The following is a 13,394-nucleotide window of genomic DNA, read 5'->3' as shown; positions in this document are numbered from 1 at the left end:
TCGCCGTTTACTACATGTTATGCTGTCTTCTGTAGTCCAATATTGCTAGTCATCTGGAATCGTGAACAAACTGTCCTTCGTGCTGGCCCACGTGATGGTAACGACCTCATTCGCGAATTCTCTCCGCTCGCCTCAAGTCGCTCCGAAGTCCACAAGATCCATGATTCAGCCCAAAATCAAGCTCACGTACTTCGACGGCAAGGGCTACGCCGAGCTCGCGCGCATGCTCTTCAATTATGGCAACGTGGCGTTTATGGACGAGAGGATCTCGCTCGAGGACTACGAGGCAATGAAGCCCAAACTCCCGTTCGTCCAGGTGCCAATCCTAGAGGTTGATGGCACCGTTTACTCTCAGAGCATGGCAATGGCCCGCTACGCCGCTAAGCTTGCTGGCCTCTACCCGGGTGACGCGGTGACGGCCCTCAAGGTCGACATGTTCTCCTCTTCGCTGTGCGACCTGGACGCTCCGTTCATGGACTTCATGTGGAAGACGGAGGACGAGACTGAGAAGGCCGAGAAGAAGAAGGTGTTCATCGAGGAGACGGTGCCGACGTTTCTCACCACCTTTGAGAAGCTAGTGGCTGGCAAGTTCGTCCTCGGCGACACGATCTCGTACGCCGACCTGCAGCTATCTGTCTTCCCGGACTTTAGCGTGGACGGATACCCCAAGCTCGCAGCGACGGTGAGCAACGTCAAGACGGAGCCCACGATCGCCGCCTACCTGAGCCTGGCAGAGCAGTCGGCGCAGGGCCTCCGAAAATAGCATTGTCAATAACATTATTTCAGAAAATAACAATAAATTACGCATTTCGGCGGGTTCAGCCATCTACCGTGATAATTTATTGATGTGCTTTGTTACCTTTATATAATAATGTTAGCGTTTTACCAGCCATCTTCTCGCTTCCAGTCGTTCAGAAGAACTGGAATCACTGGTTGTCTGCGTTGCTAGTTGCAGCTCATTTGGCAGCGCTCACTTTTCAATTTTCACTTCTCAAGCCTCCAAGACCTCATCCAGCATGGTTCGCGCTATCCGCCCCCCTCGCCCTACCTACACGAACTCCCAAGTCTCGGGGTTTTACTTCCGCCCGTGTCGCGACGAGAACGACGAGGTGATTCTCTAGTATTTCCGTTGCCGTTGCGGCACGGTTCGGAAGCAAACCCATAGGAACGGGTACTCCAACCTGATGCAACATATCAGGCGGGAGCACCCTGACTACGAGACCGTCATGCTCGACGCTACGACGGCGGAGACAGGCTCCCTCGTGAACTTCGTCCGCCACTCGGCGCTCAACCTCCACGGCTGGATGGTTTGGATTGTCATGTGCAACCTGCCACTCTCTTTTTGTGAGAGCCGAGAAGCTCGGCGGTACGTGTAAGCATAAGGTCATTGTGTTTACATTACTACGGAAACTAACAACTTTACTTTATGGATGTTATTCAGCTACTCCAGCCTGGACCCCATCTCGGAGGAAACGCTGCGGGCTGGCATGGACGGGGTCGTCGTCGCCGTCGAGCGTTCGATTGCGTCGGAGCTCCCAGCACGCTTCGGCATCATGCTCGACGGCTGGACACACGCATCTGAGCACTACATCGCCGTGTTCGCGTGCTATGAGGTGAACGGCTGTCCCAAGACAGCGCTACTCAGCATGGCCCCGCTGCTGGACGCGCTGGACGACGATCTCTCCGCGCAGGGCCATCTCGAGTTTCTAGCGACCATGCTGCAGCGCGATTACGGCGTACAGCTGGCGCAGTGTCGCTTCCTCGTAGCTGACAACTGCGCCGTAAACCGGCGGCTGGCAACTCTTATGAGTGTGCCGCTTGTTGGTTGCGCAAGCCACCGCCTGAACCTTGCTGTTCAGGCGGACATGGCGTCGCATGAGGACGACCTGGCTGCTGTGCAGGCGCTCATGGTAAAATTGCGTACTCTCACCCAATCTGCCAAACTACGGTAAGCGCCAATGTGTGTCAATATGTCTCTAACACAATTTGTGTACTTTTGTAATTTTTTTTACAAAATAGGTTGAAAACGCCACTTCGGCCTGTCATTCGCCAGGACACGCGCTGGAGCTCTACGTTCGAGATGGTACGGCGCTACCTCCAGCTCCTCGAGTTTCTTGACGCCGAAGACGACGACCTCATGGACCTGCTGCCGCCGCCGGCGATGAACAAGCGACTGCGGGCATTGTACCAGGAGCTGTGCGACATCGAGTCGGTCTCGAAGGCCCTTCAAGGCCACGACGTCGACCTGCTGGACGTTCGCGAGTGGTTCGACGAGCTGATCGCTGTCAAGCCACAATATGGGCGCTACATTGGTAAGTTTATAACTGTTCAATATTTTCACTAACAATTGTATAATGGTTTTTATTTTGCAGGGCCTCGGGCCAACATTGTGCACAACCCCGATTTTGAGGCTGGGTGTGTACGCGTTCTCCGCGGGAAGGCGCAGCGGCTGACGCGTGCTGAAAAGGCCGCTTTGCAGCCCTTCGAAGCTGCCAGACCGGACGACGCGGCCGCGAGTGAAGAGGAGGAGTATCCAGCCGCGTCGTTCGTGGAGCGTCTTCGGAAGCGCCGGCGGCTTGCACAGGACCGTGTCAAGTATGAGCAGCTGCAGAGCATCCCACCCACGTCGAACGTGGTGGAACGCTTCTTCAGCATTGCTCGGGTGACGTTAGGTCATCAACGACACGGCCTGCTGCCACGCACGCTTGAGACGATTTTGTTTCTCCGCCAGAATCGGTCGTACTGGGATGCAACGACTGTGGACAATTTGAGCTAGACGATAAGCTAACTGGTGTCTTGTTAATAGACTTCATGCTTTTCATAATGACATTATTTATTGTGGTACGTTGGGGGCAATGCCATAATGTACTGTTGTATTGGTAGGAGCGTCAGGGGATAATTTATTCTGCAACACCCAACCTACTAAATAAAAATGCCATATTCGGAGGCCCTGAGTCGGCGCAGTAGACCATGCGGTTTGTACGTATGCCCACAGGCTGAGCTGTTAACTCTTTAATAGCAGCAATTCGACCGAACGTCTAGACACCGTGAAGGGGTATACTGATCTTGGATCCCATGGGTGTATTTCCACTTGAACTCTACGTCCTCAACGCACCTCATCCGTCCTCCCATTGCGGGGACGGATGCAGTTGGGGGGGGGGCAACTGTGAATTTATCCGGAAGTGCAATGAGCGGAGCTCAATGGAACAAGTGGATAATTAAATTAGTTTTCCGGATTGCAGGAAGAGAACAACTGCTGGATAAGGTCAGCAAGCACGGATGCACTCCTGTCCGAGGCAACTCATTCTGGGTTGAGCGTCACGGAGCTCAAACGACAAGCCAGGAAAAGCAAGCTCCGCAGGGCTCAGGCTGTGGCCGGCACGAAGCACGCTCAAGTCGGCACTAGGCCTTTGGCACCATAGAAAAATTCTACCCTCCCACCATCCCTTAGGGGCTGCCATTCGGCACATTGCCCTCTAACCAAAGTGCCTCATGCCTTTGGCCCATTAACACAATGAAACACTTGATACCCCCCAATACCTGAGGAAATGTAAAAAAAAGGTTGACATGGAAATGGGTCAACAACAAAACGGGTACTTACATTTTCGACACATGTCAAAAACGATTCAAATGTCAAAAACGTTATTGACACATCCATTATTTTCTGTGGCAGGGAGCCAAAATGGTGCGTCAGAGCAAGCGCCTGCAGGTAGCGGCGGAGAAGGCGGTGGCGGCCGTCACGGCGTCCTCTCCGGCCAAGAAGAAGCGCAAGACTGTCGCCGCCACTGCGAAGGTGTCTGTCGAGGTGTCCTCGGAGCCGTCGCCCAGCCCCAAGAAGCCTTCCAAGCCCAAGGCCGCAGCCGACGCCAAGAGCGCGTGGGGTGCCCTTTTCGCTGGCCAAAAGGGTAAAAAATCCCTGGAGCGAGCGCGCCCATTACCGGCTGAACCCATTTCCGCCGACCTAAAAGCGAAAATCCAGGATTTTCCAGCGTTTGAGGGCGTTTCGAAGCGGTCGGAGGACGCTGAAATAAAAATAGTCGCGTGGAACGTGAATGGTCTCCGAGCTATCCTCAAGCGGGACGAAAGTGTCCATCTCCGAGCTTACGTGGCCCAGGAGGACCCCGACATTTTTTGCCTCAGCGAGACCAAGATCTGCCGCGACGAGCTCCAGAAGATCGAGGACTTCCTGCCCCAGTACGAGCACCAGTACTGGTCCTGCGCCGTCAAGAAGGGCTACGCCAGCACGGCCATCTTCAGCAAGACCAAGCCGCTGAGCGTCAAGGACGAGATCATCGTGGGCGACCACGACTCCAAGGGCGTGAGCAAGAGCGCCAACAGCGGCAAGGACCAGGAAGGACGCTTCCTGGCGCTCGAGTACCCCAAGTTCTGGCTCGTGCACACGTACGTCCCCAATGCCGGGGGCAAGCTGGAGCGCCTGGACTTCCGCACCAACCAGTGGGACAAAGCCATGCTGCGCGAGATGAAGGAGATGGAGAAGACCAAGCCCGTGGTCTGGTGCGGGGACCTAAATGTCGCTCATCAAGAGATCGACATTCACAACCCCAAGGGCAACAAGCGCAGCGCGGGCTTCACGGACGAGGAGCGCGAGAGCTTCGGCAACATCTTGGAGAACGGCTTTGTCGACACGTTCCGTCACCTGCACCCGGACAAGGTCGAGTACTCTTACTTCGGCTACCGCCACAACATGCGTGCGCAGAACAAGGGCTGGCGGCTGGACTATTTCGTCGTGTCGGAGAAGCTCATGCCGAATGTGGTAAGTGTATTTGGCTGGGAGGTTTAGTTTTGTTGCGTGGGGTGTTGAGACAATGGGCCTGAAACTAACTGTGTCTTGCTTGTTTTCTATTATTGTAACTGTCTTAGCGCTCTTCCTACATTCGCGGGAGCGTCGTTGGCAGTGACCATTTGCCCATCGGTTTGGAGCTGGAAGGTTTGTCGTAAGTTGGGTCGCATGTGTCTTATGTTAGAATGACGGCGAAAAACACGCTCACTTTTATCTGCGGCTGTGAAAACTTTTGCGAAACTGTTTTATCCCGGTCTGTACTACGCAACTACACTACCTCGGAGGGTTGCGTTCGTTTCACGTAGTCTCAGCTTATATTGCCTCCATAAGGCTCAAGTCACTTGGACATTTTCGTCTTGTTCGTGATGCAACTCAACGTGATAGCACTCGCGGAGAACGCAGCAGCAGGGCCAGCTCTTGAGAAGGCTGCCACCCGAAGGCTTTCGTCATTCCAGAAGATCAAGGCGGTAAATGACCGCGTGTTTGTAGCTCATCGACTGTTGTGGCTCGTATGGATTGTCGTAGGTCTAGTGCCTCTGGGGCTCTGGGGCTTCAAGCTCGAAGCTACGCCAAGTTCGTCAAGCCGCACAAGTTGCCACCTGCCCTCGTCATCCCACCAGACACGCAAAAGGAAGTGTCGAACATGACGGCTCTGTGTCTTGTGGAGGGATTCATACTGGCCGAGATCTGGTGGAACGTCGAGGCCACGCACTACTACCAAACGGGCGACGGGATCGTGTGGCACAGCATCATCCCGCAGTACAACATCCACGGGAAATACTGGATCGGAAACACCACGACAAACCCGTATCATGGAACACCTTCCTCATGTGCCAACGACAGCCTGCCCTATCACGTGTACATGTATCATGGCAGCATCGGTTTCTACTCGTTCTTCGACGACATTGTGGGGACGTTTTGTAGTACAAAACGTCCAGAGGTCCGCCAATACCATAAAAAATTGTATTGCCAGCAGCATGACTCCATAATAAAGATTTCAATATAGCGGCAAGCAATAGTAAATATTGCCGTAATTTATATTGTATTGTTAGTTATTTCTTCATGTTCTTCTAACTCTCGCTCTTCTACCACTACTTCCCGTAGGCACGCCTATCTCGATAAAATCTCTGCGATCCACAGGCCAAAACACGCCGAGCTCCTCCTCTTCAAAACGCGCAATGGCATCTTGTGGTAAATCTGACGCTGGGTGCCAAGTAGGACGGGGGTATCCAACCCAGCTCACAAAGTAGTAGTCGTTGCCATCCAGATCAGTCTTTTTTGCATAAATAAACTCAAGGGTGTATACAATGTTGAAATGAGACGCTAGGCCGCCCGAGAATGGCGGCTGGGCTTCTCTACGAGTCTGCTCCTGACCAGTAATTGTATCGACGCTAGTGTAGTGTGGAGGACCCCATTGTTGATGTCATCGGTGGTGCCATGTGATGCCATCAAACGTAGATTTGTGGTGGGCCGCAGAACCGCACTTTTTCATATTTATTGTCAATAATTGGGTCAATATCATATTGTATTGGACCAATACAATATGATATTACTATTGGTAGCTGGGATGTCCAATAATAAAGATTTTTATTGCAAAACCCAATTATTTATTGAATTGAAATATTTTTTCCCGACATACGCACACGCCCTCGGAACATTTGACATCAACGGAGTGTTCCTTGCCAACGACATGGGGGGCGTTGAGCCTAGGATGTCGTCCTGGTACGGCGTTGTGGGCGGGCTCTGGCTGGAATATCGCGGTCTCACGATCCGGCGCTTGTCTGTTCACGGGTCAAGGAACTACCACAGGGCAGCGCTGCTTTACTTGATCGTGGAAGGAATCATGACCGACTTGTTCCTGATCATCGCCAGCGATGGCTGGACGACTCGCATCCAGTGCTTGTCATTGGGCTACAACTTGTCCGGGTTGATGCTGCTGATGTTTGAGATGGTCGAGAGCATGAATTGGCTCCGAGACAAGTGGCGACAGCGAGTCAAGCGCTCCTTCTTCAGCTACGAGAGGACATTTGTGGGGGAGTTCGTGAGCGCTCTCGTGTTCGAGACTCTGATGTCTGGCTTGAATGGCTCAGACTTGAAGCGGTCAAAACCGACAGCTCTATGTGTTTCGTACTACTTCTGGAGCTTCATCAGCCACGGTGCCATTGTGGTTGTTGTTCTCGGCATTATACTAGCTGTTCGCATAACATTGGGCGCTGATCTACGTGGCGCTTACGCACCGCACTTTGGCAGTGCTGACTGAGCCTTGCTGTGTCGACACAACGTTGGGACCTAGAAGTAGACTCATGATGCTTGGAGGCTATCGGTGGGAGTGTGCCAGACTTTACTACAGGGTCACGGCGCTGAAAGCGTTCGGGATGCGGAAGATGGAAGAGGACGGTGTCAGCTACTTGGTGCTTCATAAACTGAATTGGTTTACCGCCCCGAGAAATAATTTGGAGGCGATTGGGATTATCTCGGGTCAGCGAGTTGAGCCCTACAAGGAAAAAGTTTGCACGGGTCCCATCAGTTTTCTCCGTCGGAAATTGGGCGGCTCCTTAGACCGAGTGGATAACTATCACCACGTTCGGCCAAACCAAGTTTTGTCGAGTCCTTGACCAGACGATGCTGAAATCTTTGTACCAGTAGGCAGTGGGGTCGGAGCAATGGAATATTAGCAAAAAAAACGCAGCGAGTGCGAATGAAATCATTGAAATTAACGATCAAGCTTGTATTCTCTTATCAGCAACTTTCCCTCGACAATTGCATCGACCCCCCCAAGAAAAATATAGCGCAACCCGTGCGTGGGTTTCAGTGTTCAAGCTATTCGTAAACAGCAGTCACCTACTCCGCCGCAGCAGCAACTGACAACTGATTTAACGAATCCATTTGTCACTTGGCGATCTACTCCGCCTCGCTAGAAACACAAGACCTCTAGCAACGATGTATCTGAGCGGCTTTCTCGTCGACGTCATCTTCACCGAGGAAGTTGATCAGCTGTCGCTTGGCTGGATCCTGCCTCACCTCCTACTCATAATCTACTGCGTGCCAGCAAACCTATTCTAACCCCGCGCAATACTTCCCTACCCAGTTTATTCATCAAGAGGGCTACAAAATCAAGCACTGCCGGGTCTCCTCACCTAGTGTGCGAATCCCTTTTGATGAGGAGATTCAACGTTGCATCAGCTTTCTACTACTTCTCGAAGTACTTTGGATCCGTGATAGCACTTCAACGTCTCAACATGGCGGAAGTGCAGCATCTTCTGGACCTGAGCGCGACCCAACTTGGTGAGGCCGAACCTGTTGGTGGTTATCCACTTGGTCCAAGGAGCCACCAAGCCTCCGGTAAAGAAAGCCGATAGGACCCGTGCAAATAGTTTCGTCGCACGGCTCAACTCGCTGGCCCGATATGACCCCAATCGCCTCCAAATTATTTCTCGGGGCAGTAAACCAGTGCAGTTTCTGTATCACCAGATAGCTGACATCGTTCTCTTCCATCTTCAGCATCCCAAACGCTTTCAGCGCCGTGACCCTGTAGTAAAGTCTGGCACACTCCCACCGATAGCCTCGAAGCATCATGAGTCTACTTCTAGGTCCCAACGTTGTGTCGACACAGCAAGGCTCAGTCAGCACTGCCAAAGTGCGGTGCGTAAGCGCCACGTAGATCAGCGCCCAATGTTATGCGAACAGCTAGTATAATGCCGAGAACAACAACCACAATGGCACCGTGGCTGATGAAGCTCCAGAAGTAGTACGAAACACATAGAGCTGTCGGTTTTGACCGCTTCAAGTCTGAGCCATTCAAGCCAGACATCAGAGTCTCGAACACGAGAGCGCTCACGAACTCCCCCACAAATGTCCTCTCGTAGCTGAAGAAGGAGCGCTTGACTCGCTGTCGCCACTTGTCTCGGAGCCAATTCATGCTCTCGACCATCTCAAACATCAGCAGCATCAACCCGGACAAGTTGTAGCCCAATGACAAGCACTGGATGCGAGTCGTCCAGCCATCGCTGGCGATGATCAGGAACAAGTCGGTCATGATTCCTTCCACGATCAAGTAAAGCAGCGCTGCCCTGTGGTAGTTCCTTGACCCGTGAGCAGACAAGCGCAAGCTCTCCTGTACGAAGATCATCGCCTCCTTTTGGTTGATACCGACGCCCATTTCGGTACACTTTTGACCGTAGCGTCGGCACACGAGGTAGCTCCGACGGATCGTGAGACCGCTATATACCAGCCAGAGTCCGCCCACAACGCCGTACCAGAACGACATCCTGACCTCCTCACTCCCCGTATCGTTCGTTAAGAACACTCCGTTGATATCATACGTTCCGAGCGCTTTAGCATACACGTAGCCAGTGTTGTCCTCGGCGCAATAAGTCCCAACCACCTCGTCGTAGAACGAGTAGAACCCGATGCTGCCATGGTACATGTACAATTTGTAAGGCAAGCTGAGCTTGGCCATGAAGCGGGTGTTCCACGATACGGATTTGTCGTGATATTTCCAATCCAGTAGTTCCCATGCAGATTGTACTGCGGTATGACATTGTGGCAAACGATGCCGTGGTCAGTTCTGTAGTAGTGCGTAGCCTCGAGATTTCACCAGATCCCAGCCAGGATGTATCCGTTCACAGGACACACGGTCGTCAGGTTTACCATTTCCTTTGGGGTGTCTGGTGAGACGACGAGGACTTGGGGTATCTTGTGCGGTCTGAGGAACTTGGTGTAGCTTCGCGACCAGCAACAACCGATGCGCAGCAAACACGCGGGCATTTATCGCCTTGATCTTCTGCAGTGACGAGTGCCGTCGGATGGGCCCCTTCTCCAGAGCTGGTGCGCCACGTTCTGCGCAACTGTGATGACGTTGAGCTTCATCTCGCGAGAAGACGGAACATTGTGAAGGGACTTGACTCCAGACGCAACATGAAACAACTGGAAACGAACGAGTTCCTCCAAAACTACCAAGGTCGTGCAGTTGCCTTATTTATAGGGGTAGAACAAAAGTCACAGCTCAATCGACTAGCACGGCGAACAGTTTAGCCTACCGGTAGGGAGACACACCTGCGAACTGTAGTAATTCATTATCATGCAAGGCAACCACCTTGGCGGAAAGTTCTAGTAAGACAAGCAGCCTCTGGCTCAATGCCAATTCCAGCTTGGCCTACTCACGGGCGACCCCAATTTAACGTCCCCCCTCAGCCCTGCTGCACATGCCTTCGTGCAGCACTGTCCACTTGGAGTAATGGTTGGTGAGGCAGTTGTCCTTGTCGACCTCGCATTGGTTCTGGTACGTGACGCCGTTACTGCCACAGACTTGAGGGTCATTCTCGGAGCAGACATTCCAGCCGCAGCCCGTGGAGCCCTCCTCGGAGGACGAGGCGTCCTCGGCGGAGATACCGACGATCACGAATGAGGCAAGAACAGCAATAGCGGCGAACTTCATGGTGCTTTAGTCTTGAGTTCTGGGGTGAGGGTGTTCTCGTTCGGGGAACTTTGTAAGTGACGTAGACATCACTGTGGCGCGCTGCACTGCTGCACTGCTTGCATCTCATTCCACGTGAGCCATGACAGCCACGCACCAGTAGATTATAGGATCTGGTTCTCTTCTGCGTTACGCGATCGTGATTGCATTCTCATTGGGATTGGAATCGTTTTTTATTGTTTTGATATCGTGGAAGCTTGCCAGGCACTCCGCTGTATGCAGCATATGTGTGGAATGAGAACTGTGAGCAGCCCAGCCACGACTTGGGGAGCCGTAAGTGTAGCGATTGCAGTGAAGCTTGTTGCTGTTAGCGGCCTCTTGTCAAGAAAGCTGCTGCGGTTGGTTTCTCTCATATACGGAAGCGGTCATCACAGTTTGTAGCGGTGATCGCCATCACTTCGCGTCACAAACGTGTCGTACACATTGAACTCCAAATCCGGGCGAGGAATTCTCATTCAGAAAATCCTCGGAATTTCACCCACTCTATAGCGGAAGTATGCTCTGTTGCTACCTTTCACAAGGTATTGGCATGTAGAATACGTGTATTGTTCGTAAGGTTGAGTGGGTTCCTCGATGCACGCTGTGCTTTGCTACGCCACAATCCGTCACTGTTAGCGTTTCTTCATTAGAGGCTTGCTACTGTACCTGCTGAGTTCAACGGCGGTTGCCAATCTCCGACGACCACTTGGGTGCGTTCTCGAAGCCGTTCGCGCCGCTCTGGTAGTCTCGGATGGTCTGGTGGATTTCCGCCTCCGAGGTCATGACGAAGGGGCCGTACTGCACCACAGGCTCATTCAAGGGCTGTCCGCTGATCACGATAAACTCCAGGCCGTCCTTCTCGTCCGTCGTCACGTGCACGCCGTCGCCATTCTGCTCCAGGACAATAGCGTGATGAGCCTCGACGTCTTCACCCGCGCACTTGCCTTTGCCAGTCAGCGTGTAGACGAACGCGTTGTGTCCGTCCGGGATCTTGTACTCGAGCTTGGCGCCCTGCTTCATCAAGAAGTGGATGTACGTCACGGGCGCCTCCGTCTCGATGGGACCTTTTTGGCCGAACACCTCGCCGGCGAACACAATGGCCTCGACCTTCTTGTCGTCGTCCCACACATGCGGCACCGTATCCCGACTGATCTCCTGGTACCTGGGCTCCATGATCTTCTTGGCCTTGGGCAGGTTGATCCAGAGCTGCAGACCGTGCGCTTTCTCCTCATTGGCTGGCATCTCGGCGTGCAGGATGCCCTTGCCCGGGGTCATCCACTGCAGATCTCCCGGTCGGAGCTCGCCCTTGTTGCCCAGGAAGTCCTCGTGGCGCATGTGGCCCTTGGACGTCGGTAGCATGTACGTGACCGTCTCGAAGCCTCTGTGCGGGTGGTCGGGGAAGCCTCCGGGCAGGCCGACGTTGAACTCGTCTAGCATGAGGAAGGGGTCCAGGTTGCGCAGCTGCTGCGAGCCCAGCGAGCGTCGCACCGTGGCGCCGACGCCTTCGCCCTGCTCGCGGGCAATGAACTTGTAGGCGATGCGTCGAGTGTTGAACATGGTGTCGGAAACGGAGGAGAAGCCGATAGACGTGGAGCTTGAGCTTGAGTCGTAGAGGTCCTGAGAGGACACACAGGCAGCGTCTCCGTTAGCCACGCACTCGGCCTCGGCGTCCAGCGTCACCTCTGCGATGGGCGATGCATCGATGGCGCAGTGGCAGACCCACGCGGAGAGGAACAAGGTAGATGCAGCTGTAGAGAGCCTCATGGAGAGGGAGACCAACCTGTGCAGGGCGAGGGAAATTCGTTACTGGAGCGGAGAAAGAGATCTCACCACCAGACGCTGTGTCAGTGCTTACGTTGATGCCCGACCCCACGTTAGGGGGACATCAACGCTGATTGGTCCGACGCAAGATTACGAGACCGGTCTGCACAAGTCGCAGATTCTAACGGCGGCATCGATTGTTGGGAATTGTCTTGGTCAACGACTTCAACTTGGCTCATGAGCGAACTTGGCTCGAGGGGCCTCATTGCGCAACTTTCTCAAGTCGAGAACAGTTCTCCAGTTTGCTGGCGGAGTATGGGCGGCCCGGTTGTGTTCTACGCCGTGACGGGAGGCCGTGTCTCGGGCGTCTTCACGTCGCTGAAGCGAGTGAAGGACGCCACTGTTGGGTACCCAGGCGCCAAGTTCGAGTCATTCTCGACGATGGCGGAAGCTGAGAACTTCATGGACGAAGAGGAAGAGCGGGTGAAAAGCTCCGGTAATGAAGCTGCTGCAGGCTGGAATGGTCCGGCGTATGCTGTGGCAGTGGGGAGGCGAATGGGCGTCTTCCGAACTAGCCGCGAGGCACTGAAACAAACTCTCCGTTACTCGGGGAATAGCCTGAAGAAGTTTTCAACCTACGTTGAGGCCGTCGAGTTCTTGGATCGCCATAACTGGCGCAAGATGCCTCAAGAGACTGCGCGTGCGAAGCCCCAAGTATGCGTCGAAGTCAGATCCAGCGATGAGGGAACTTCTCCGGAAGAAGAGAACCCCCAAGATTCCGAGAACTCTAAAATTTCACCGAAGCGTGGACGGGATGAAGACCGACCCGATGCAGCACGGGCTGCTCAACGTCGCAAAGTCAGCTACGATGACATGAAGCTACCGGGAAAAGCTGACCTTATCGCCTTCTGCCGTGGAAGTAGCGCTCACGACTGTGAAGGTAACGAGGTCGTGCAGTTGATCTGCAAGTTTCCAGTCCACCCAGACTGGAACGTCGAGGAGACTCTCAATGACCCCGATGCTACGACAGCGCGGGCGGGGCTTCTGGCCGTGCTGGAGCTTCTGAAGCGCGCGGCGCGCGAGGACCCGGACTGCGAGGCGGACGTAGTTGTCTTCACGATTGATCAACCGCTGTTTGATGCCGTTAGCGAGTGCGCGCGCGCTGGCTGGCAGTCCGTCCAGGGGGAGCAGGATCTACTCAAGCGTATTGCCAAGGAGAAGATGGGGCGCCGCATCAAGCTTCTCCACTTAGGAGGCACGTGCCTCTGGGCCTCTTGAGCGTCCCCAACCAGCGGAGACCGAGGTGGCGCCATGAGCTGGGAGCCGTTTGTGTACCGGTGAGGACAACGAGTTGGCTGGTCGTTTGTGAGTGCAGCA

The 13,394-nt window shown here is 53.9% G+C and overlaps 7 protein-coding genes across 7 annotated transcripts; 4 read left to right on the top strand and 3 right to left on the bottom strand.

Moving 5' to 3' along the window:
• Window positions 1–160: 160 nt before the first annotated feature.
• Window positions 161–820, top strand: PHYSODRAFT_543294 (putative glutathione S-transferase; the record flags this gene model as incomplete). Its single annotated transcript, XM_009523972.1, has 1 exon — window positions 161–820. The coding sequence occupies one exon, from the start codon at window positions 161–163 to the stop codon at window positions 761–763; it is 603 nt and encodes a 200-aa protein (XP_009522267.1). The 3' UTR covers window positions 764–820.
• On the top strand, window positions 746–2,953 carry PHYSODRAFT_285295 (hypothetical protein). Its single transcript, XM_009523971.1, has 3 exons — window positions 746–1,948; window positions 2,020–2,312; window positions 2,373–2,953. Exons 1-3 carry the CDS (start codon window positions 1,431–1,433, stop codon window positions 2,774–2,776), a joined length of 1,215 nt encoding a protein of 404 aa, XP_009522266.1. The 5' UTR covers window positions 746–1,430; the 3' UTR covers window positions 2,777–2,953.
• Window positions 2,954–4,027: 1,074 nt separating this feature from the next.
• Window positions 4,028–4,953, top strand: PHYSODRAFT_408364 (hypothetical protein; the record flags this gene model as incomplete). Its single annotated transcript, XM_009523970.1, has 2 exons — window positions 4,028–4,795; window positions 4,882–4,953. Coding segments are annotated over 2 exons (840 nt in total), but the record flags the coding sequence as incomplete, so codon positions are not given.
• Window positions 4,954–8,420: 3,467 nt separating this feature from the next.
• On the bottom strand, window positions 8,421–9,260 carry PHYSODRAFT_253374 (hypothetical protein; the record flags this gene model as incomplete). The annotated part of the gene is made up of 1 exon (XM_009523969.1): window positions 8,421–9,260. The coding sequence occupies one exon, from the start codon at window positions 9,258–9,260 to the stop codon at window positions 8,421–8,423; it is 840 nt and encodes a 279-aa protein (XP_009522264.1).
• Window positions 9,261–9,977: 717 nt separating this feature from the next.
• PHYSODRAFT_253370 (Kazal-like serine protease inhibitor domain-containing protein) lies at window positions 9,978–10,238 on the bottom strand (the record flags this gene model as incomplete). Its single annotated transcript, XM_009523968.1, has 1 exon — window positions 9,978–10,238. The coding sequence occupies one exon, from the start codon at window positions 10,236–10,238 to the stop codon at window positions 9,978–9,980; it is 261 nt and encodes an 86-aa protein (XP_009522263.1).
• A 693-nt stretch (window positions 10,239–10,931) lies between these two features.
• Window positions 10,932–11,813, bottom strand: PHYSODRAFT_558324 (pirin-like protein; the record flags this gene model as incomplete). Its single annotated transcript, XM_009523967.1, has 1 exon — window positions 10,932–11,813. One exon carries the CDS (start codon window positions 11,811–11,813, stop codon window positions 10,932–10,934), a length of 882 nt encoding a protein of 293 aa, XP_009522262.1.
• Window positions 11,814–12,479: 666 nt separating this feature from the next.
• PHYSODRAFT_494836 (hypothetical protein) lies at window positions 12,480–13,295 on the top strand (the record flags this gene model as incomplete). Its single annotated transcript, XM_009523966.1, has 2 exons — window positions 12,480–12,717; window positions 12,877–13,295. The coding sequence occupies 2 exons, from the start codon at window positions 12,480–12,482 to the stop codon at window positions 13,293–13,295; spliced, it is 657 nt and encodes a 218-aa protein (XP_009522261.1).
• Window positions 13,296–13,394: the final 99 nt, after the last annotated feature.

This window comes from Phytophthora sojae (assembly GCF_000149755.1).
Source record: "Phytophthora sojae unplaced genomic scaffold PHYSOscaffold_3, whole genome shotgun sequence".
Classification (NCBI taxonomy): Eukaryota; Oomycota; class Peronosporomycetes; order Peronosporales; family Peronosporaceae; genus Phytophthora; species Phytophthora sojae.
The sequence above is the reverse complement of the archived record's forward strand: the minus strand, read 5'-3'. Positions and strand labels throughout refer to the sequence as shown.

What these genes read in the sequence shown, in the direction of transcription:
- PHYSODRAFT_285295 (XM_009523971.1), top strand. Translation starts at nt 1,431, where the DNA reads ATGTTATTCAGCTACTCCAGCCTGGACCCCATCTCGGAGGAAACGCTG. An exon ending in ACCCAATCTGCCAAACTACG is followed by an intron (nt 1,949 to 2,019) that starts GTAAGCGCCAAT and finishes TTTACAAAATAG; the next exon opens with GTTGAAAACGCCACTTCGGC. An exon ending in ACAATATGGGCGCTACATTG is followed by an intron (nt 2,313 to 2,372) that starts GTAAGTTTATAA and finishes TTTATTTTGCAG; the next exon opens with GGCCTCGGGCCAACATTGTG.